The sequence below is a fragment of the Pseudonaja textilis genome, chromosome 11 (genome assembly GCF_049901715.1).
Source record: "Pseudonaja textilis isolate UNSWEBS1 chromosome 11, rPseTex1.2, whole genome shotgun sequence".
NCBI lineage: Eukaryota > Metazoa > Chordata > Lepidosauria > Squamata > Elapidae > Pseudonaja > Pseudonaja textilis.
In genome coordinates this window covers 3,151,303-3,174,604 of record NC_142000.1, presented here as the reverse complement: position 1 = coordinate 3,174,604, position 23,302 = coordinate 3,151,303, and the positions used below count along the sequence as shown (strand labels likewise).

The 23,302-nt window shown below is 47.8% G+C and overlaps 1 protein-coding gene across 8 annotated transcripts in view; it reads left to right on the top strand.

Moving 5' to 3' along the window:
* WDR59 (WD repeat domain 59) overlaps positions 1-23,302 on the top strand; it is an 87,385-nt gene that overhangs the window by 58,451 nt on the left and 5,632 nt on the right. For 3 of the 8 annotated variants that reach the window (XM_026714414.2, XM_087940419.1, XM_087940420.1), the window contains 7 exons: positions 3,364-3,497; positions 6,426-6,507; positions 8,595-8,707; positions 14,514-14,652; positions 14,745-14,817; positions 16,770-16,893; positions 18,313-18,455. In XM_026714414.2, the coding sequence (XP_026570199.1) occupies positions 3,364-3,497; positions 6,426-6,507; positions 8,595-8,707; positions 14,514-14,652; positions 14,745-14,817; positions 16,770-16,893; positions 18,313-18,455 (808 nt within the window). Of the gene's footprint in view, positions 1-3,363; positions 3,498-6,425; positions 6,508-8,594; positions 8,708-14,513; positions 14,818-16,769; positions 16,894-18,312; positions 18,474-19,308; positions 19,455-23,302 lie in introns of those variants that run through there. The other 5 variants (XM_087940421.1, XR_015744929.1, XR_015744928.1 and 2 more) reach the window with 5 other exon arrangements.

Below are 23,302 nucleotides of genomic sequence, written 5' to 3'. Positions count from 1 at the left end.
CCTCAGCCGTCCGCACCTGCTACCAGCTAACCACAACACCAAGTGAGGACTTCTGCCCCACTCCGACCTTGCACAAAAGGACCCCGAAGCAACACAAACGTTCATTGCACATATCCGTTGCAAGGGGCTGTAGTTTGAGGAGCCCTGATTTAGTGCAATATAAAAAAAATACAAATAATTTTTCTGCAGAGCTAGTGCCCCTTCTCCCTCCAATGGGCTTGGGATAGAAGTGGCAGTAATTTCTGCTCGGGGGAGCCTTCTCCATGAAGAAGCTCAGCAGGACAGAGGGGTCATTAGCCAGAACTGGGAACGAGATGGTGGGCTGTGTCTCTTTTGTCTGTTGTGTGTGAATCACTCTCACCTTGGAGGAAGTGGCTAAGCCCATAATGCATCTCTCTCCTTGTTTTGGGGGTGTTTCGCTTGGCAAAAATTGAAGTCACTCATTTCACTCTTTAAGTCTCAAAGCTTTTGGGGGGCTGGGGGCAAATTTGTTTCCTTAAAAGCCTCTGCCGTAAACTTCTCAATCACAAATGCACTCCAGTCAGAAAAAGGGCGTATAGATCTTTAACACCAATTTCCTTCCCCCATCCAAACTGGCCAAGGGGCACCCTAGTCTTTTCATCTATTGCTTGCTCCTCCAAGAAGTTAGAGGCAGTGGGAGGACTAGGTAGGTATGTGACCTGCTCTGCTGATTGTATGGATCCTCTCGGGGACTACAAAAAAAAAAAACCCCAGTGGCTTATTATTCTTGGGCTGGCTCTTTCTCTCCGTCCACAATTCTGTCGCTCTGGCTGTCTCTTTCCGTGAACAGTGGCATGGGGCAGAGTTCACCAGTGTAGTGTGCTTGCGAAATGCGGCCCCTATTTGCACCCCTCCCTTTTCTGATGCTAACAATCGCAAGGAGTCCGGTAGCACTTTTTCTGCCTAAGTGTTTTCCTAAAAAGCGACAATCTTCTAAAATAGAATTGCTTGGTTAGAGAAGGGACTACCAAATGCCTGACATTCGCCTACCCAAACTAACAGGCTCCCTTCCTGCAACCTTCCTGATCGTAGAAGACGAGGCAGCTCCAGTTTGCTGATGTTCAGCTTTCTCCTGTGCCCAATCCTTTGGGCATTAGTGCCCTCGCCCATCTTGCAGTAACTTCCCTCCATGCTTCCATGCCAGGCTAGAGAATAGCTGGCCAAGGAGGTCTGGGCTCTGTCGCAAAATTATTTGCTGGAAAATGGATGTTTCTGGCTCCCCACCTTTCAATGCGACAGCTCTGTCTGCAGAGCAACTAAAAGTGCTAAACGTTGTACTGTAGAACGTAAAGTTTTAGGATTTCAAGAGATGTTACTTTAATTTTTAAGAAATGCTTGGAGAAGGGATTTTAGGGGATAAATAGGAGGAACAATCTACTCCCACCATGGCTGCATTGTGGTATTTAACTTTTCAAAGATTAATATCTCCCATTGCAAGCACCTCATTAAACATCTGTTAATCTGTAGCTTTGTAGCTTTGATACCTTTTCACTTTTAACCAAAGGTGAAAGTTTGAATGTGATGCCTTATGAAATTCTGAGTGTGCATTTTACTCTGTGGAGATGTGAGGCTACTTTAACCATCAAATGATTTATTTTATTGTGTTAGATTTGCTGAGAATACAGTAACAGTACAGATTTTCTTTTCTGATCTTCCTGTCAACTTCCTGTCAATTGCCTCCTTCCAAGCACTTAAGTGTGGAAGGACTTATGAGGCAGAACAGGAATTCAGAATTACAAATCTATGCAAGCACATGTGATTTGCAAAAGAAGGGACAAATTGCAAATTTTGCTTCTCTCTCTCTCTCTCTCTCTCTCTCTTTCTCTCCTTCCTTATAAGCATAGAACACACACCATCCTGCACATTCAGAAACCAAGAGGGCATAGATGACAGGACTGCAATAGCATCTAACGAATGCCTGCCATCGCGTAAGAATTTCAGCTGCATGAATGCAGAGTGGGAGGCATGAACTCTGGCCACAGCATCACTGCCTGTGACTTCCTCCTGTGCAGTCATACTGATGGCTGCTGACCTTCTGATTTTTCACAGCAGGAAACTTCTCCAAAGACCACAAATCCTAAATATTTCAGCACTCTCCTATATCTAGCCAGACATTTGGAAGTTGCTTGGTGATGGTGGCACAGGCCGTTTCAGAATGTCTCCTGGCATTCTGCTTGCAAGCCTTTCAATACCCACAATACTACGCTGCCAAAATTTGCTGGAATAAGGTTGCAGGTCTCCTCACTTCAGAAGGACCTAAAATCACCATTTAAGGGATTGTTGTTCTGGAACACATTTTGCTGACTTTTTGCAGGTTTTTAAAGGTGACTTGATTGCAAAGGTTATTCCCATTCTTCCCTACCGCCCTGCAAAAAATAATAATAACACATAAATAAATAGCTTTAAGCCCTTGGGAAATACGTTGAACCTTTTGGGAGATTTATCCTGTTATAAGGCATTTATCTACCTTCTCCTGCAAATCAGATGTCAAAATTATGAGATCCCACAGAGAGCGTGGCTAAATTGCTACCATTCCTCCTATTCTGCCTGCATTCCCTCCCCCCCCCCCTTGGGGGTACTTGGAACTGATCTAGTAATATGGGAAATCTAGCCAACTGTAAGGAGTTACTTGTAACCCCAAATAAACAGGAGGGCTTGTTTGTGTGTGGTGCTGCTTCTCACTTCTCCTGCCAGTTTGTATTGTTGTAGCCTTTATATTCCCAGAAAGCACCTTTCCTCTTCCTCTTCCTTCCCATTCTCTTTCTGGTGCATGCAATTGGACCAGCCTTTTCCTGCTCAGTAGGAGCTCCGGGAGTTACAATCCCTGCACAGTTCACTATGCCAAGTGAGGACAGGTTGCATTGGGCCTTCCCTGGACAGACTCACCTTTGGCCACTGGAAGTTATTCCTTTCCTGCAGTCTATCCAAGAGAGGCTCTTCTTCTCTGAGGAAGGTTGTAGCACATGCTTTGCATGGAGAAGGTCAGTCCTCGGCGTTGTTGTTTATTTGGGGGGGGTGGGGTTATGGAAAAACCCGTGTTAGGCAACCTGCTGCTCACTGGACTGTGGCGTGGCTCAGTTTAAGGTGCTTGTGTTTCTGCTTTAGCTCCCTTCTGTAGGCCTCCAATCCCCCCCAAAAAATAACACAGCCGTTCCCTCTGTTGTTGCTCTTTGTTGTGACCGCCTTTTCCGAAGCCTCAGTGTAGTAGCTGCTCTTTTGTGGTTAAGTAGGGCAGAGTCTGGAGAGATCCTTTGGTTCCCAAAACTCTCTCGTCCTTGAAGGCGTTGCATTTGGGCTGCTCTCCACCGTCCCCACCGCTGACGGACATCTCTCCCCCTGCAGAAGTCCAGGAGATGGAAGAGCAAACGGGAGGGGACCGAGGCCAGCAGCCGGCCCATCAAAGCAGCTGGCAAAGTCATCATTCAAGACATCTCCTGCCTGCTCCCTGTCCATAAATCATTAGGGGAGATGTATATGTGAGTAGCTGTACAGTTTGCCTCGTACCCGGGGGTGGGGCTGCTGGAGGTTCTCGGGGGTCCGGGAGAGCCCCTAGCTAAGATTCTGTGCAATTCAGAGAACCCCCAAATCCCACTCCTGGCTGGCCCCGCCCCGCCCACCCCTCCCCACCCCTTCCAGGAATCCCCACCTGGCCCGATTTGGATGCAGGTAAGTGCAGGGTGCGCGCAGATGCTCAGGGAGGGCGAAAAACAGGCCTCCCGGAAGTTCAGGAAGGCCGGAAATGGGTCCGTTTTTGGCTTCAAGAGAGCCTTTGGAGCCCAGGGAGGCTGTTTTCGCCCTTCCAGAGGCTCAAGGAAAGTCTCCAGAGCCCGGGGAGGGCAAAAACGCCCCCCTCCCTGACAGGGTGCAGGAGGCCAACTAGACCATGCTCACCATGGCCACGCCCACCCAGCAACTGGGCAGAGAACCTGTTGCTAAAATTTTTGAAGGCCACTCCTGCTCGTACCATGGTGGCAGGGGTGAGAAAGGTTCGCATCTATTCGCTAGAACCGGTTCTTAACATTCTAAGCAGTTTGGAGAACCAGTTGTTAGAAGAAATTACTGGCCTAATCCTGTAAGGAAGGCAGGAAGGAAACATTCTGGTGTTGCTTACAGAAACTGCCTCTCCGCTAACCCTTATAATGTTCTTGGCAGGACTAGACTTCCTGTCTCTGGAATTTCTCTGGAGATTTTTTCCCTTCCTTTGCTGGTACTTTGCTTGTATGGAGTGACCATTCAAAATTACAATGGCACTGAAAAAAGTGACTTATGACCCTTTTTCACACTTACGACTGTTGCAGCATCCCCACAGTCATGAGGCGAGGAGATGTGTGCCTTGATGTGAGTGATGTTGAGTTGGCTGCATCCAGCCAATAACATGACCACTAAGCCATGTCCACCCAGTCACATGACCACCAAGCCACGCCCACCACCTAAGCCACGCCCACAGAACCGGTTGTTAAAAAATTTGAATCCCACCCCTGCGTGGTGGCACAGTGGTTTGAACACAGTATTGCAATCTGCCTCTGCTCCCTGCCAGGAGTTCAATCCTGACTGGCTCCAGGTAGACTCAGCCTTCCATCCTTCCGAGGTGGGTAAAATGAGGGGCTGGAGGTTGACTCTGTAAACTGCTTAGAGAGGGCTGGGAAGCACTAGGAAGCCGTATATAAGTGGTATGGCTATTACTATTGGTGCCTTTGGAGAGAGGCAGGCCCAGCCACCTCACCCTTGTGGGAAAAAGAGGGGAATCACAAGAGGATTGTACTCTGAGATTTACGGGTGCCAAGAATTTATCCACCTGAGGACAAAGTTTTTGGCTTTTGCTCAGAAGATTGACTTCTTAAAGCACCTCATGGCCCCCCGAAAGCGAAGGCCCGGGGAAGAACAGAACGCAGCAGAGTTCCCCAGAATGTTCCCTTCTTGGATTGGCATATGTTGCCCAGCCTTCTAGAAATCTTTTTCATTTTATTATAAATGTTCAAGTAACAGATTGCCTGGCAGTTCCTGATGTTACTGATAAGGGTGTGCACGTGGTGTAAGCCATAACGTACTTTGCATAAACCAAAATTGGCTGGACTCTCCGGGAACAAATCCTCCCAGGCTATGTATAAACCGCATTGCCTGGTGTCAAGCAGCCTTGTTAAGCCAAAACCCTAAAATATTAATGGGCCGTCCCGCTATGCAAATCCACCTAATACGTTTGGTTATGCCAGTGGAATGCACCCTACCAGCCAGGGAAGGAAGAGGTCTCAAGCTGAGAATTTAGTCTTGAGGCCTTGCCCAGTTGCAGGAGATCCAGAACTGACCCTTCCCTCCACTTATCCAAAAGTGTTCCTGAGAGAAGCCTGCCAAACTGGGGACATTCCATGTAATAATCAGACTATAACGAAGTAGTTATTAGTACTTATTACCCTGTTTCTCCAACAATACGGCCTCCCCCAATAGGAAGTCCCAGCATGTTTTATAGGCATGAAATGAAATTAAGCCCCTCCCCCCCAAATTAAGGCCTGTATTAAAACATGCGAAATGGGGGGGGAATGGTGGGGGGGGGGGCTTGCCGTTAGGAAGTACTTTTGTTGCACACCCGGATATGGTGCTGCCTGCGTTGACCCCGATACGAAGTGCCCCACCAACGCCGAGGTCAACATCCAAGCCATCGCTGCCCACCCACCCAAAGATGCAAGCGGGGGGGGTATTAAGTCACCCCCGAAAAGACGGCCTAGCCATTTTTTCGGGGCTCAAAAAAAAATAAGACCCGGCCTTATTATATGAGAAACACGGTAGTAGTTATCTGCTGTTGTCGGGCCTGGGGGTGGGAGCTGGGGGTAATTTTTTATTTGTTTTTTTTCCAGATTTTGTTCCATCGTACCTTTATTAATTTATTTGATTCTTTTTGTTAGTTTTTATTGTTTTTTTTATTTTAAATATGGTTTTACATTCACTAAAGCTGCCTCGAGTCACCGTGGGGGGAATAGGCGGCAATATAAATTCAATAAATAAATAAATCGTTAACTTCTACACATGTGAATCTGGTTGTTTGCCCAATTTTCAGCACCTTGCTTAATGTAAGCCAGGGGTTCCCGACTTTTTCTATGCCCCGCGTCCCTAGAATGCTGCTGATATATTCCCGCACCCCTTTAAAAAAAATAAATAATTATATGCATATAATGATACATTACACACTATAATTTTGAAACTTCTAAACCCAAGTTTTCGCACCCCCTGGAATATCGCCTCGCATATCCTCCCGGTTGGGAACCCCTGAAGCAAGCACTCCCCTAGGTTGTTTTGGGTTTTGGTTTCCAATAGACTAGGTGCCGGGAAATGAAAGTTCTCCCCCTGGCAGCTGGAGGTTCTGCTGAGGAGAACAGGCTGCGCATCCCTCAGCCACCCTTCTCCTCTTTCAGACTAAACGTGGTGGATATTCAGGAGACCTGCCAGAAGAACGCCGCCTCAGCTTTGACAGTGGGACGCCGAGACCTCTTGCAGGTGCTGCTCCTTCTCCCTCACTCTACAGCAGGGGACCCCAACCGCTGGGCTGAGGCCCATTCGGAACCGGGCAGGGGTGGGTTTCTACCAGTTCTGTCCACCTCTGTAGAACCGGTAGCTCTGTTTTTGCCCACCTGCCCACCCGGGCTCTTACCTGACCCTTTATTTCCTGATTTTTCAACTTCAGCTGCCGAACGAGGCACAGCTGCAGTTAAAAAAGCAGGAAAAGAGGGCTGTTTCAAAGGCTGCTTCTCAGCTTGCAGCGTGCTGATGACGATTGACAGGCACGCGGCTCGCAGCCTGCAGGGAAGCTCGTAAATCCCAAACGGGTAGTTAACCCTGTCGTATCCCACCCCTTGAACCGGGCCCTGCAAGAAGCAGGCGTGAGCACTCGCAGCTCCATTTTGACGAGTGGCGGGAAGTTGCACACGCACGTGAAGCTCCTCAAATGGAGCTTCACATAGGCACACGAGTTCCCATTGCTCACCAAAAATGGAGCTCCGAGCGCACAGATATGTCCCTCATACGGAACCGTTTCCTCCCCCCTGCCAATCTGCAAAGCCAGAGGGGTTGGGGGGCCACTGCTCTACTCTACGGGACCGTCTGGAGACCCTCTTGAGCTGAGAGGGGGGGAGTGTCACCGAAACAGGAGAGCCCGGCTTGAAAGAAAAGCCCCTTCCTCCTCACCTTTCCCTCCTGTGTCCCACAGGCATCCCTCTCCTGCTGGGTTTTTTGCTCTTCTTGGGGTGCCCTGCCTCCGTGCCTCACCTTCCTTTTGCAAGGGTCTTGCCTGACTCAGGGATTTTGAGGATAGAGATGGATAAACCTTTACTTCCTCCCCTCCCCGCCCCCCGACCGCGGTTCTTAAGTGAAACACTGCAATCATTCAGTGAACCACGCAGTCATTAAGTGAATCCAACTTCCCCCATTGACTGCCAGGATGGTCGCAAGTGGTGATCCTGGGATGTTACAATTGAAACACCTGCAGATTGCCAATCCCTCCCCCCGCCGGGGACTGGCAACGTTGCAACGGTTGCAAGCGTGAGGACTGATTTTAACTTGGAACAATTGCTAAATGAATGGTTGTAAGTCAAGGACTGCCTTGTATCACCCAATTCCCAAACAACAAAGGCTCAACCATCATCAGAAGAGCCTTGGTGGCGCAGTGGTTAGAGTGCAGTACTGCAAACTACTTCTGCTGACTGCCGGCTGACTGCAATTTGGCAATTCAAATCCTACTAGGCTCAAGGTTGATTCAGCCTTCCATCCTTCCACCCTTCCGAGGTGGGTAAAATGAGGACCCAGATTGTTGGGGGTGATAGGTTGACCCTGTAAACCACTTAGAGAGGACTGTTCAAACACTGCAAAGCAGTATATAAGTCTAAGGGCTATTGCTACCTTCCTTCCTTCCTTCCTTCCTTCCTTCCTTCCTTCCTTCCTTCCTTCCTTCCTTCCTTCCTTCTTTCCTTCCGGGTGGGTAAATGAGGACCCTAACCCCTCAAACACTCCCTCCCTCCCTCCCTCCCTCCCTCCCCCTCCTCCCTCCCAGTGGTTAGAATGCAGTATTGCAGGCTAAACTCTGCCCACTACCAGCAGTTTGATCCTTACCAGCTCAAGGTTGACTCTGCCTTCCGTCCTTCCGAGATGGGTAAAATGAGGACCCAGATGGTTGGGGGCAAGAGGCTGACTCTGTAAACTGCTTAGAGAGGACTGTCAATGGACCGTGAAGCAATATATAAGTCTATTGCTATTGCCCTTCCCGCTTTTCTTCCTTCCATCCATCCATGATGCACAGTGGTTAGAATGCAGCATTGCAGGCTAACTCTGCCCACTGCCCTGAGTTCGATTCTCACTGGCTCCAGGTTGACTCAGCCTTCCATCCTTCCAAGATGGGTAAAATGAGGACCCAGATTGTTGGGGGCAAGAGGCTGACATTTGTCAACTGCTTGGAGAGGACACTGTAAAGCATCGTGAAGTGGCATGTAAGTCTAAGGGCTACCGCTATTGGCTGGCAAATCGTATCTGCTCTAAGCCACCTGAAGTTCTTGCCTACAACAGCATGTCTCTGACCCAGCCTTCTCTTCCAGGTTTGGTCCCTGGCCACGGTGGCGACCGATCTCTGCCTGGATCCCAACGTTGACCCAGACTTGGAGACCCCCTGGGCCCAGCACCCTTTCGGCCGCCAGCTCCTGGAGTCTCTGTAAGGAGGCACTGAGAAGGGAAACATTGGAGAGGGCTTGGCAGAGGCTGCCCAGCTTGCTTGTTGTGGAGGCTCTTAGTTTCTTGGGCCGCTGCCTAGGAAGTTTGGGTGGGCACTCGCATTGAAAGAGGCAAAAGAAAGGGGGGGCGGGATTCCCTTTTGCTCTGGAATTCCGAGGTGGTGCAACTGGGAGCTGTATTAACCTATCTGGAAATGCCAAGCTGTGGCCTTTTATTAATGTGAAACACTATTGGGATTCTTTACAGTTAGTTAGTTAGTTTACTTTATTGTCACTGCACCTGATACAACGAAATCAAACACCATCTTCAGCGCACATCATGACCATGAAAATAAACACAAACACACATCCTTCACACTCCACACATTGAATGGAAAACCCCTGATATCGCATTCATATTGCACTATATACAGCAGAATTCAACAGAGGTACTGCCCTGAGATAGAAGCTGTTTTTCAGCCTATTTGTGCTTGTTTTTATTGTCCTGTACCGTCTGCCAGATGGTCATAGTTCAAAACAAAAGGGGGTTCCCAGGATGAGATGGATCTTTGAGGATGTTTTGAACTTTCTTAAGGCAGTGGGACTTATGAAACTCTTCCAAAGAGGGGAGAGGGCAACCCATGATCCTCTGGGCAATGATGTTAACCCTCTGGAGCAGGGTTAGGGAAACTTGGCTCTTTTATCACTTATGGACTTCAACTCCCAGAAGCTGAAGTATAAAAGGTTCCATAAAAGGTTCCCCATCTCTGGCCTACTGGTTTTTCAGTTGTGGGGGAAATCAATTTTTGACTTGAGTGAGACTCTTTAATATACCAATGTAGGACATAGTCTTATTTATATGTCCTACATTTGTATATTAAACAGTCCTGTTCAAGTCAAAAATTGATTTCCCTCACAACTGAAAAACCAGTAAGCCAGAGATGGGGAACCTTTTATGGCTCACTCAGGAATTCTGGGAGTGATAGAAGAGCCAAGTTTCCCTACCCCTGCTCTGGAGGGGTGTCCTCCCTGCCACTGTGCAATTGGCAAACCCTACAGAGGTGCAGTAAGTTAAGATACTCTCTATGGTGCAGCGGTAAAAGGTCACCAGCAGTTTTCCATCCAGTGGTTGCTTTCTGAGAAGTCTTAGCGGAGGCGTTTCCAAACTTATTCAGGCAGTGATACATGTTAATACAGGTGGTTCTTGACTTGGCAACTGTTCGTTTAGTGACCATTCGAAGTTACAGTGGCACTGAAAAAAGTGACCCGTGACTGTTTCTCACACTTGGAGCGTCCCCAGGGTCACGTGATCTGACTTCAGACGCTTGGCGACTGATTTGTATTTCTGACGGTTACAGCATCCCAGGGTCACATGATCCCCTTTTGCGACCTTCTGACAAGCAAAGACAGAAGCCAGATTCACTAACAGATCACAGATAATCAGAGTTGGAAGGGACTTGTAGGTCATCTAGTCCAACCCCCCTGCCCAAGCAGTCTCTCCTTGACAGCCTCCAGTGATGAAGCTCCCACAACTTCCGAAGGCAACTTCTGTTCCTCCGGTTGATTGCTCTCACTGTCAGAAAATTTCTCCTTATTTCTAGGTTGAATCTCTCCTTGATCAGTTTCCGTCCATTATTCCTTGTCTGGCCTTCGAGTGCCTTGGAGAATAGCTTGACCCCTTCCTCCTCTCTATGGCAGCCCCTCAACTATTAGAAGACTGCTGTCCTGTTTCCCCTGGTCCTTCTCTTCACTAGACTAGCCATGCCCAGTTCTTGCAACTGCTCATCGTATGTTTCAGCCTCCAGTCCCCTAATCATCCTGGTTGCTCTTCTCTGCACTTTTTCTAGTCTCAACATCTTTTTTATAGTTTGGTGAACAAAACTGGATGCAGTACTCTAGGTGTGATCTTACTAGAGTGGTATTAGTACTTCCCTTGATCTTGTTAAGTGATCACTCATTTATTTATTTTTGTAAATTTTATTTGAGTTTTCACAAAGAGAAAAAAATACAAATAAAACATCTTTTTTGAAAGCAGCGTAATCCCGGGTTACATTTCTTGGTACAGACACAAATTCAGGTTCATGCTCATTTTTATATTCTATTCCATATCTTATTACTATTTTACATTTTCTGCATAGCTTCTCCCCTCTTTTAATTTTCTCAATTTTATTTTAATTATCTCAATTCAAATAATTGTATTTATATTTTTTGTCTGTCCTGTTTCAATTATCTATTATCTTTTCTCATTAAACAAAATTTATCCTGTAGTTACTGAGTGGAGTATGACGCCTTTATATCTTTTCCCTAAAGTTGTAACATTCAATATAATACATAACTTCCATTCGGATTCTGCTTGGTACATTCTTAAAATACACACTGTGTTCTTAAAAAAAGAAAAAAATTATAAATGTATATAATTAAAACAACATTCCATTCAATTCTATCATTAATATTAATATTCATTAAAGTCTTAACATCCTTAACATTACTTTTCAATTAAATATCATACTTCTATGGGAACAATTACAAGCTTCCCATAGTTAATTCCCCCCCCTTCACATTATATTTTATAAAACATTAACTAATTAAAATGTTCCCATTTCTTCCTAATTCAATTTTCTCATTTATTTTATTTCACTTATTTTATTCACAAACATTTCACTAAATTACACTATTTAATCCCTCATTTTAATCATACGTTGTTTCCAATTTTCTAAAGTTATTTCTATTACTAATATAACAATACAATCTTATGTACCTTTACAGAATCCCTTTTTCAGTTAGATTTTCACCCATTATCTCTAACTAGGTCCTGTTTCTCTGTATCTTGCTCCGGTCCTTTGTAACTTCTTTTCCTTTCCTTCTTTTCTCTCTTCTCTCTCCCCTTTTTACCCCCTTGTCTCTCTACCTCTATTTCTCTCTTCTATAGTCCCCTTTTCTGTTGCTTTCCAGTAATATACTTATTTTTCAAATTATTTTTCTTTTCTTTGGTTGTTTTTTTAAGTCTTAAATTCTCCATTCTCTTTCTCCCCTTTCTTTTTTCTTCCCCACATAAAATTACTTGTTCATTAAAGATGGCTTCTTCTTTGTCCCAGTCTTCTTGTTTTGCAGTCGTTTCTTGTTGTTTCTCATAGTTCCAAATCTCCATTTCTAAGAATTGAAAAACGAAGCCAAAAGAACCCTTCCCTTCTTGTGCATCTTCTTTGTACTTTTTAAGTTCCATTTTCAATTCATCCAGAAGTGGTGTCATTGTATAAATTTTTAAACAACCACTCGATTGATTTTAGTCATTCAAATATAATAACCAAGAATCCAAAGATCACCAAATAATCCAAATACACGCAAGCTGTTTCTTTTTTGCTCTTTTTTTTCACTTTCTCTTCCTGGGGTTACTATTTAGTTGCAAAGTTTCAATTAAAATGTATCTTTTAGAAGTCCTGTTGAAGTTTTTTCCAATTTCTTATTTAAGTCTCTTAGTTGTCAGTACAGGGAAGGAGAGAGAAGAAAAAAAAAAGCCAAACTTTTCCCTTTTCCCTTTCCTTCGCTGCTTCCGACTCTTCTTTGGGAGCGATGTTATTTTTTGTAAGTTTAAATTCCAGGGTACCTTAGTTGTTGCTTTTATAATTTAACCCATTCAGCCAAAACTTTCACTTCTTATCTTCCTCCTGCACATTCTTTTCCAGTCGAGTTCTTCTTTATGGTGGCCATTTCTGACCACTGCTGCAACTGCCTTTGGGAAAAGGAGTAATGGCCAGCTGAGGAGGAGAGATGCGGCTCTCCTCGACCCTGCTGGCGGTCTCCCCCCCCCCCCTTCACCACCTCTACGGGGTGGCTTAGCCCCAAAACCAGCCAGCTCGGGGCGCTCCAGCAGTGAGCCAAGGCAGAAACTGCGCACGATCGCAGATTTCTGTCTGTCGCCGAAGCCCTTCAAACCGGAAGACCAAGTGATCACTCATTTGATCACTTAACAACCTTGTTATAAATTAGCAACTGCAGCCATTCAACTTAACTGTTGTGGCAAGAAAGATCGTAAAATGGGGCAAAACTCACTTAACAAATGTCTCGTTTAACAACAGAAATGTTGGGCTCAATTGTTGTCGTAAATCAAGGACTACCTGTATACGTATGTCATAGATAGACCTCATGATAGAAGATTGGCTGCATTGAAGTGAACCTTGTTTTAGTCTCTCACAGAACTCCTACGAACATGCATCCCAGCCTCCCCGCTCCATACCGCACAATTTCATCACAGCTCCCCTTTAGAGCCTGGCCTCTGGGCAAGCAGGAAAACTGGATTTTCTGGGCATTTTTCTTCACGTTTTGACCTGTGTCCTCCCATGCTCTTTAACCTGACCCTTTGCACCTGAGGCATACCTTGCCATACTTAGAAAATACTTAGCTTTGGTCCGTTTTGTGGAGAAAATTGTAGAACAAAACTGCTGTTGGGCATAGAAATTTAGCTTCTTGCAACTCTTTGTGTTCCAAGCTTTTAAAAAGAGGTAAAAATTTTCCAAGTGCAGTGAGTGATAATAATGGACAAGAATTCTGATTATTTTAGTAATAATGCTAACTAGTAATAACAGGAGAACACTTGTTTCCTTTCTTCCTCACAATATTGTCCTCTTAAACTAAGAGGCCAGGCTTAGATTCACTGAGAAATGTGGTAGTAGAAGCAATTACTAGTGTTACATTTACTCCCCCCCCCATCCCCCGGTTTTACAGAGTAGCCCCACAGCAAGATGGGCAGCAAATAAATGAGAGAGAGAGAGAGAGAGAGAGAGAGAGAGAGATACAGAAATAGAGATGGGTGGATGGATGGACAGACAATAGATAGATAGATAGATAGATAGATAGATAGATAGATAGATAGATAGATAGATAGATAGATGGATGGATGTGGTTTGCCGGCAGCAGTTGCAGACAGCTGAGGCCTCGGAGAGTGGGGACTCCGCTGAGGGCCCTGCGTGTGATGCAGGGATGGGGCCAGGACCATCAGGGAGCGGACTGCTGCCTTTGGGGATTGTGGAGGCTGGCAGCAGTGAGGAAGAGTTCCCCGAGGAGCCTGTGCCCAGTGCGCATGCGTGTAGGGCTGCTCAAAGGAAAGGGCAGCTGCAGCAGCACGGGCTACTCGGGAGTAAGACTGCGAGGTAATGGCCCCTCCCTTAAGGGATAAAAGTCAGCTGAGAAACCGGAGTTCTTTGCAGGAAGCAAAGAAGTTTTTGCACTCAAGCCTTGTGGATGTTCGGAATATCTTAGGTTTGTGTTTGGAGATTCTTTGTGTTTGAGATATTTCTTGGCAACTTTATCTGGTGTTCTTGGCAGTCTTGCACAACCTTGGCAAGAACCTCGTTCTTATCAGAGACAATTAATTTGAAACAGCCTTTTAACCGGGAAGGAACGAAATTCATAAAGAATCATTAAAAGATTTTGCTGTTACCTCTGTTTCGTGTTTGTTTCTTTGGAACAAGGTTTGGATCAGAAGATAGAGGGATGGATGGATGGATGGATGGATGGATGGATGGATGGATAGATAGATAGATAGATAGATAGATAGATAGATAGATAGATAGATAGATAGATAGATAGATAGATAGATTTAGATATCAAGCCTTCCTCTTCTGGGGGGCAAACAAGTTAGATCCACCTTCCTGCCTGCCCTGAATATGAGCTGAAATATTCTCCGCTGTTACATTGAGCAGTTGTGTTTGCTTTTGGCATCGGCACGTTACAAAAATCCAGCCTCTCTGTTCCAAGTTTTAATCTGTAAATAGCTGAGGGCTATTTTCTTCTTCTTCTTTCCCTCTGTAGGTTGGCACACTATTGCCAGCTCCACGATGTGCAGACCTTGGCTATGCTGTGCAGCGTCTTTGAGACCCAGTCCAGACCTCAGGGAATCCCAAACCCGGCAGGCCTGGCTCCTCAGCACCCCTCCAGCCACAGTCGATACGTACGAGCTGATTTGCATTCCTGCCCTTTTCCCTCCCTGCACTCTTTGGGGGGAGATTCTGATGTGATTCCCTCTTGTTTCGCCCTTGACAGCCCAGCTTCACATCCTCTGGCTCCTGTTCCAGCATGTCAGACCCTGGACTGAGCACCAGCAGTTGGAACACAGGTTTGCACACCTCTGTTACCTTGGCAGTACCTGCAGGGCTTTACCTTTCCGATTTTTGGCATCAGAAAGATTCACAACCCTCTGTGTAGGCTTTCCCAGTTGGGGGAAGGGGTTTAAGCTTCTTGGAATATCTCTGTTGTCTTTTACTAGGTTTGGCATGTTTGAAAAGGAGAGGTGGCGTTTTGCTAAAGACGTCCCAGATTAATTTAGCTAAAGGATTCATTAGTCCCATTATCCCAAAGGTGCTTTTTCAGGAAGCAACTGGAAAAAAGTAAAGTGAAAAAAAGCACCTTTTGGGGGCAGCCATGACCTGGAAGACCGAGAGTCTCTACAGACTTTTAGCTATACAATTTGGGATGAGCACCCTTGGAATCGTGTGGGAATAAGGGATGGATTTCCAGACTACAGGAACCATTTGCACCACTCAGGTGACCCTGAGGACACAGACAAACCTCCAAGTGATCTCAATGATTTTCTAAAAGGATGCAAATGACCAGCTGTCTGCAAGGAGTATAAATCCTTCCATTGCCCACCATCCAGTTGGAGCTGAAGAAGCTTCTTGGATGAGAAGTGAAACATCTTCCAAGAAAAACCAGGAAGTCTAGTTGCCTCCTGAGAAAGCACCTTTGGGGAAACCATGACCTGGATGGCTGAGAATCTCTACAGACTTTTAGCTATACAATTTGGGATGAACACTCTTTGAATGGTATGGGAATAGGGAATGGATTTCGGGTGGGGGGGAGATGAGACTACAGGAACCATTTGCACCACTCAGGTGACCCTGAGAACATGGATAAACCTCCAAGTGGCCTCAAGGACCCTTTAAAGGGATGCAAATGACCAGCTGTCTGCAAGGAGTATCAGTCCTTCCATTCCCCACCATCCAAGTCTGAACTGAAGAAGCTTCTTGGAGGAGAAGCGAAACGTCTTCCAAGAAAAACCAGAAAGTCCAGTTGCCTCCTGAGAAAGCACCTTTGTGGAAACCATGACCTGGAGGACTGAGAAACTCTACAGACTATTAGTCCCATTAGCAATTAATTGATGAGGGGCATCTGCCCATGGTTGCCAAAGTGCAAAGATGATTTGGGGTAAGGCCCTTGTGCCACTTAGTAGGTACCATCCTGGAAGCAAGGAAGGTTCTTTGGAAGAAATGTTTGCTGCTCTCAAGAAATACTTTTTAAAAAAGCCCCCTGCTGAGTTAAGGAAGGTAGGGATCACCTGTGGATTGCCTAAAATGCAATCCACAATTGCTTAGAGAAACATTTTCTTACAAACAACTCCATCCAGTTTTGGTCACCACTTTACAAAAAAGATGTTGAGACTTTGGAAGAAGCGCAGAGAAGAGCAACTAAGAGGCATGAAGGATTGAAACATACGAAGGACGATTGCTGGAACTGGGTGTGGTTAGTCTAGAGAAGAATAGGAGTGATATGATAGTAGTGTTCAGTATTTAAGGGGCTGCCACAAAGAAGAGGGGATCCGAATATTCTCCAAAGCACCAGAGGGCAGGAAAAGAAAGAATGGGTGGAAATTAATCAAGGAGAGAAGCAACCTGGATTTAAGGAGAAACTGCCGAACAGGGAGGACAATGAGCCAGTGGAACGGCTTGCCTTCAGAAGGTGTGTGCGTGATCCAACATTGGGGTTTTCAAAGAAGAGACTGGACGGCCACTTGTCTGAAATGGTATAGGGTCTCCTGCTTGAGCAGGGGGCTGGACTAGAAGACCCCCCAAGGTCCCTTCCAGCCCTAGGAGTCTTATGTTTTCACAGAAAACCTGTCCTGCCATAAGGCTGAGCCAGTCCTTTATTTGGACTTCCGTTGTCGCTAAACGCTAAAAGGGCAGGGCCATGACTTTTGGGCCAGGCGCGTGTTATGCTGCTGGGCTGGGAGCGGGGTTCTCTTGCAGGTCCCACCCTCCCTGGGATCAGCTAATCAGCTTTTGACTTTTGTAGCCAGCAAAGACATGGAACACGCCATAGGCTGGGCCGAATCTTCGCCTGACGACTTTCGCCTTGGGAACTTGGCCTATGCTGATCCGCGGGACCGAGAGAGAGACCAGCACGACAGGAACAAAAGGTGGGCGGGGCCAGTCAACCAACCACTTCCTGGCTGGGTGGAGTCCAGGGGCCATGATGGAGAGCCCTCCCCTCCCCCCCCTCCTCCAGCCTCTTTGGGATGTTGTCAAGAGCAGCAGTTTCAAATATGATTTGAGGACGCTTTGTTAAGTGAGTCTTGCCCCATTCTACGACCTTTCTTGCCACCGTTGTTTAGTGAATCACTGCGGTTGATAAGTTAGGAACCTGGTTGCTAAACGAATCAGGCTTCCCCATTGACTTGTCAGAAGATCACAAAAGGGCATCAGCTAAGTTTGGCACACAGCAGCGGCCATAAGTATGACCCGATTGCCGAGCTTCTGGGTTTTGATCACATGAGCAGGGGGATTGTGATGACCCAGGGTGGGATACAAAACAAACACAATCACAGAAAACAGGTGAAGCCCCTTTTATTCCTTCACTTTGCTTCCAAGCGCCGAATATTCTTGATGGAAGCCAAAAAACTCCCCCACAAACAGTTACAAGAAGAAGGGAAAAAGCAACACAAGCCAGGCAAGATCAGGGCTGGAGGACGTCCACAGATATCAGAACACACACTGGGAAGGACACCAAACTCAGAGAGGAACCATAAACTAGAGATATTTCCACGCTTTGTTTCTAGCGCTTGCCCGTACGCATGTCCGTCCTCTCATGCAGTTGTCACAGCTGCAGCCCATGAAGAGGATCAAGGCCCCCTCCTCTCGAGTAGACCATGTCTCTCCCTGATCCTCTTCTCCCTGCGTGACCTAGGGGAATGGGTTTGGGTCCTCCTCTGACTGCCCAGCTGACCTCAGCCCTTCCCCAGCCTCCTCCACAACCTCTGGAGCCACATCCCCACTCCCTGTCAGCTGTTCCTCCTCTCCCCCAGAGTCAGTCTCCACCAGGGGCATGACAGGGATGCCGCAAAGGTGGTAACTGTGAAAGACGGTCATAAGTCACTTTTTCCAGTGCCGTTGTAACTTTGAACGGTCAATAAATGAACTGTTATGAGCTGTGGTGGTGCAGTGGTTAGAATGCAGTATTGCAGGCTGCTTCCGCTGACTGCTAGCTGACTGCAATTTGGCAGTTTGAATCCCACCAGGCTCAAGATTGACTCAGCCTTCTGTCCTTCCAAGGTGGGTAAAATGAGGACCCAGATTGTTGGGGGCAAGAGGCTGACTCTGCAAACCACTTAGAGAGGGCTGGAAAGTACTACGAAGTTGTATATAAGCCTAAGGGCTACTGCTTTTGTTGTAAGTCGAGGATTAGCTGTATAAGCAAGTCCGTAGAAAAGGACACTGCTAAAGCTCCTTCTCTCGTGCAGAAGGACAGAAACCGGGCAAAGAGAAAACTGACCAGGCAAGAGTAGCCTTAGAAACCCCATCAGGGACCTAAAGGCCCGTTTGTGGATCTCGTCCTCCAGGCTTCTGGATCCCGCCAACACACAACAGTTTGACGACTTTAAGAAGTGCTACGGAGAGATCCTGTATCGCTGGGGCCTGCGAGAGAAACGAGCCGAAGTCCTCAAGTTTGTTTCCTGCCCGCCCGAGCCTCATAAGGGAATTGGTGAGTTTGAGCCTCTGGGTCTCCAGTAGGTCGTCCTCTTCTGTTGAAGGGCCTTGTCTCCCCGGAAGGACCTGCCCTCCTAAAGGGGAAAGGAGGCCCCAGAAGTTCCGGTTCTGCTCTCCTGTCTCTTCCCCTTTAGACTCTCCGCTGAACAGGGAGGCTTAGGGAGAGGGCCGTTCCAATGAGAGAGCGTCGGTCTCAAGGGAGCTAGATGAAGGGGTATTTCAGAGTCGCTTCTTTCTTGCTTTTTGCCTGTAGACTCTTGGCAGGCTCAAGCACAAATCTGCAAACCGTTATATCTCCCGTGTGAACTTAGGAAGGCCGCACCTTACTTACTATGACCACATGGGATGGCTCCTGGTAAGGCAGCCAGCTGATCGGCTTGGCAGCAACAGAAACTGCTTGAGGTTTCTCTTTCGCTTTCTGGCTTGCCGTATTGATCGGCTTAGCTGCAAAACGCCCAGCGCAGCAGCTTGCAGCAGCTTGCAGCAGCGGCTTGAAGATCCGGGAGAATCCACAGAAAGCTTTGCTGAATGTTTGGAGGAAGCAAAGTAGCTGCTTGATCGGACATCGGCCTAATCCCAGCTGTCAGGGATTATCCCCAGCTAAAAGGCGCTATCGGCCACGTTGCCAGTGCTGGGTTGCAGACCAGCATCAGGGAGTCTCCAGCACTGAGGAAATCGCGTGGGTGCCATTCTGACCTGCTTGCAGGTCCCAAACCTGGTGTGTGACTGGCGGGGTGTGGCTGCAGCAGTTGCCCTCGCGGGCTTGCTAAGCTGGCTTATCAGGTCTCCTCCCTTCCCTGCCTCTTTCTTGTGAATGAATCCGTTGTCCAGGTGAGATAGCTGATAAGAGCAAGGAAGGGAACCAAGCCCTTCTACTTCCAAAGGAAAGTCCGGAAGCAGACAGAAGAAGAAGGCCCCTGAAACCAGAGCTGATCCAGAGGTCCAGGAGGGAAACAAAAGCTTCTGGAAAAAGGCCTGAAAAACACCACCGTGTGCCTTGGGGGAAGGGCAGGAGATCTCCTCCTCCTCCTCCTGATGTTGGTTCAGATCAGTCTGCACAACCCCCAGTTTTACAACTGGAAGTAGGGCCGTCTGCCTCTACTGGGCTTCCTCGCTCTGGGATTTGGTCCCCTGATAATTCTTCTGCAGTTGGGGATCCAGCTCCCTTGGGAGACCTTAAGAGGGATGATAGGAAGCCTTCAATTGTGGAGGACTTGCTTCCTCCTCCCCCTAAAAGGGCCAGACCTGTTGCTGAACCTTACAACTCTGAGGAAGAGGAAGAGGCTGCTCCAGCCCATCTGGAAGCCATTATTGCTAAGGCTATCAGAAGGGGAGCATCCAAAGGAAATATCTCTCAGGCCTCAGATCAATCAGATCCAGGCAGGTCTTTTTATGCTAGAGAAACCTATTCCCTCGGAGACAGAGATTCACCGGGGCCTTCGTTACCCAGCATTGCTGGCAGAGCCCTTGAAGAAGAGAAGAAAGAACCTGATTTCTCAGAGGATGAGGATATGGCTCCGGAGAGACCTTCCTTGACTGGCATTTTTGATGCACAGAAGTTTAGGGCTTTATTATTCAAAGCCCAGAGAACTGCAAAGTTTGGGCCTGGGGCTGATGTTGGTGAATCAGAGGGTGATGGCCCGGTGCCACCGGGTCAACTTTTCGATGAACCAGCTGTAAGGCCAGAAATGGAGCCTGTCCCTAGATTATTCTTCAATGTTATACAAAAGCAGATGGAAGCCCCTGGTACTTTCTCATCGCTGTCGGCCAATGAGAGGCATTTCTTGACCATGGGGCCCAAGCTAATCAGCTCTCTGCAATGCCTACAGTTGATGCACCGGTTGCGGCTATGATCTCTGCCCCATCCAATCCGGCAGATCCTGAAGAGGCACTAAAAGCTGAAGATAAGAGGATCGAGCAATCCCTCCAACGCACTCACCTCGCAGCCGCTCGGACAGTTAAGGCGGCTTCAGCCACCTCCTTTTTCACAAGATCCTCTCTACGGTGGCTTTGCCAATTGCAGGACCGTGTCCCTGCATCCGGCGTGCGAATTCATCAGGATATTCATAAGTTGGTCGCAGCCGCAGAATTCACTGCAGATACTACTGTGTTTCTCACAAAATAAGGCCGGGCCTTATTTTTTTTTGACCAATGAAAAAATGGCTAGGCCGTCTTTTCGGGGGTGACTTAATTTCCTCCCCCACCTAGAGCAGCCCATACACACGTACCTCGCCGCAAGGCCACTTCTATCGGCCGACGAAAGCTCCCCAAAGGCAGAGTCCCCAGCCGCTTCAGGGCGTGGTGTGGCTACCCGTGTTCCCTCGCCTTTAGGGCAGTCTCTTTTGGGTGATGGAAGCTCCCCAAGTGCAGTCACCAGCCACTTCAATCGGCCAGTAGAAGCAGCCTCGGGCGTGCGCACACACACACTCCCTCGCCACGAGGCTGCTTCTATCGGCTGACGAAAGCTCCCCGAAGGCAGAGTCCCCAGCTGCTTCAGGGCGTGGCAGGGCTGCCCGTGTCCCCTCGCCTTTAGGCAGTCTCTTTTGGGCGATGGAAGCTCCCCAAGTGCAGTCACCAGCCACTTCAATCGGCCGGTAGAAGCGGCCTCACGGCGAGGCGAGTGTGTGTGTGCCACGCCTCGCCCCGAAGCAGCTGGGGACTCTGCCTTCAAGGGAGCTTTCGTCTGCCGAAAGAAGCAGCCTCGCGGCGAGGGGAGTGTGTGTTATGTGCACTCGCCCCGAGGCCGCTTCTACCGGCCGATCGAAGTGACTGTTGACTGCACTTGGGGAGCTTCCATCACCCAAAAGAGACTGCCTAAAGGCGAGGGGACACGGGCAGCCACGCCTCGCCCCGAAGCGGCTGGGGACTCTGCCTTCAAGGGAGCTGCTATCGGGGTATTCTAGCCTAGTCTACCTGCAGGCACTCCTAAAGGCAAGTTTTCTCCCCATCCCCCCCCATTCTTCCCCCCCATTTCTCTTCACCTCATGTAATTCTAATGAACGATGTGAGAAACGGCGGGGAAACGCATGGTTTAAATAGGCCTAAATTTTGGGGGCGGGGCTTAATTTCACCTCCTGCCTGGAAATCATGCTGGGCCTTCCTATTGGTGGAGGCCGTATTGTTGGAGAAACACGGTACTTTGAATAGTGCCAGGTTTGCCTCCAAGGCCATCAGCACATCCATCGCTGCCCGTAGAAGAGTTGGCAGGCAGATGGTCGGCGCAAGTGGAAGGTGGCCTCTTCGCCCATAAAAGGGGACAAGCTGTTTGGCGAGGTCCTGGAGCCACACCTGGTTGAAACCAGGGACAAGAAGTATCTTCCTTCTCTCAATAGATGCTCCAGTTTTAGGGCTGCTCCTTATAAACCGTCGATCCTCTTACAGAGGAGAGGGCACTTCAGGGGCTTAAGGGTCCCAGAGGCGACCCTACAACCGTAGGGTCCTCAGGATAGAGCAGCCCGTGACAGGCCACAGTACTCAGGCAAGCGGCCCTTTCGTGGGGGAGGAACTCACTTCATCAGACGCTCCCGATAAAGATGGCCATAGTCCTCCCATTGGGGGTGATTATCCCATTTTGCTACCCAATGGGAAACTTCCACATCCAACGCTCGGGCGTTATAAACTGTTAGACAGGGTCTATCCTTCGAATTTCGATCACCTCCTCCCAGATCTTTTGGACCTTGTTCAGTCTCCAGAATGCCATCCCGTAGACGGTTGGTGGAACAAGCAATGCAACACCTGTTAGACTGCAGGGCCATTTCAAAGGTCCCCATTAACCAACAGGGCAAGGGATTTTATTCCCATCTGTTTGTGGTACCCAAATCTTCTGGGGGATGGCGAGCCATCTTAGATCTTAAAAGGCTCAATAAATTTGTTTTGTACAAGCGTTTCAGGATGCATTCACTGCAGACTATCTTGGCCAGTGTCAGGGAGGGTGACTTCCTCACATCTGTAGATCTCACTGAAGCTTATCTTCATATCAGAATTCCCCGTTCACATAGCCAATACTTACGTTTCACTTACCAAGGCAAACATTTCCAATACAGGGCCTTTTGGCTTGTCCTCTGCGCCCAGGGTTTTCCCTAAAATCTTAGCAGCCCTGGCAGCCTGTTTGAGGAGGATCCCCATTAGGGTTCAGTGTTACCTAGACGACATTTTAATCCAATCCTTTTCTAAGAACCAAGCCTTCTGGGATCTATAGGCTACCATTACCATGTTACAAGACCACGGGTTTTCCATAAATAAGAAGAAAAGTCGTTTTTCTCCTACTACAAGTTTATTGCATTTGGGAGCTAACATAGATACATTTTCTTGCAAAGTTTTTCTTTCACAAGAAAGGATAGACGGTTTGTTTTCTATGATTGGGGAGACTGTGAAGGCTTGTTCTTCCACCCTGGCTTCTTCTCTATCCCAACTATTAGGGAAGATGATTTCCACCATCTCCATTGTGCCTTGGGCCAGGCTTCACCCCAGAAAGCTTCAGTGGTTCCTTTTGCCTCGTCAGAAGGTGGCCAGGAGTCATTTGGCTGTTAGGGTTTCCGTCCCTACATCTGTCAAGAGGTCATTGTTGTGGTGGTCTTCTCCAGACTTGCATGCTGGACAAACATCCAAAGAACCTTCTCGTATTGTCATCCCCACAGATGCCAGTCTCTCTGGCTGGGGAGCCCATCTAGACTTTGACACAGGGCCTGTGGTTCCCCCTTAGAAAAAGGGACGAGTATTAATTGGTTAGAACTAGGAGCAGTCAGGTTTGCTCTCAAAACAATTTAGATCACACATATTTCATTCTCATGTCCTTGTCCTGGCGGACAACGCCACCAGCAAGGTGCACATTAATAGACAGGA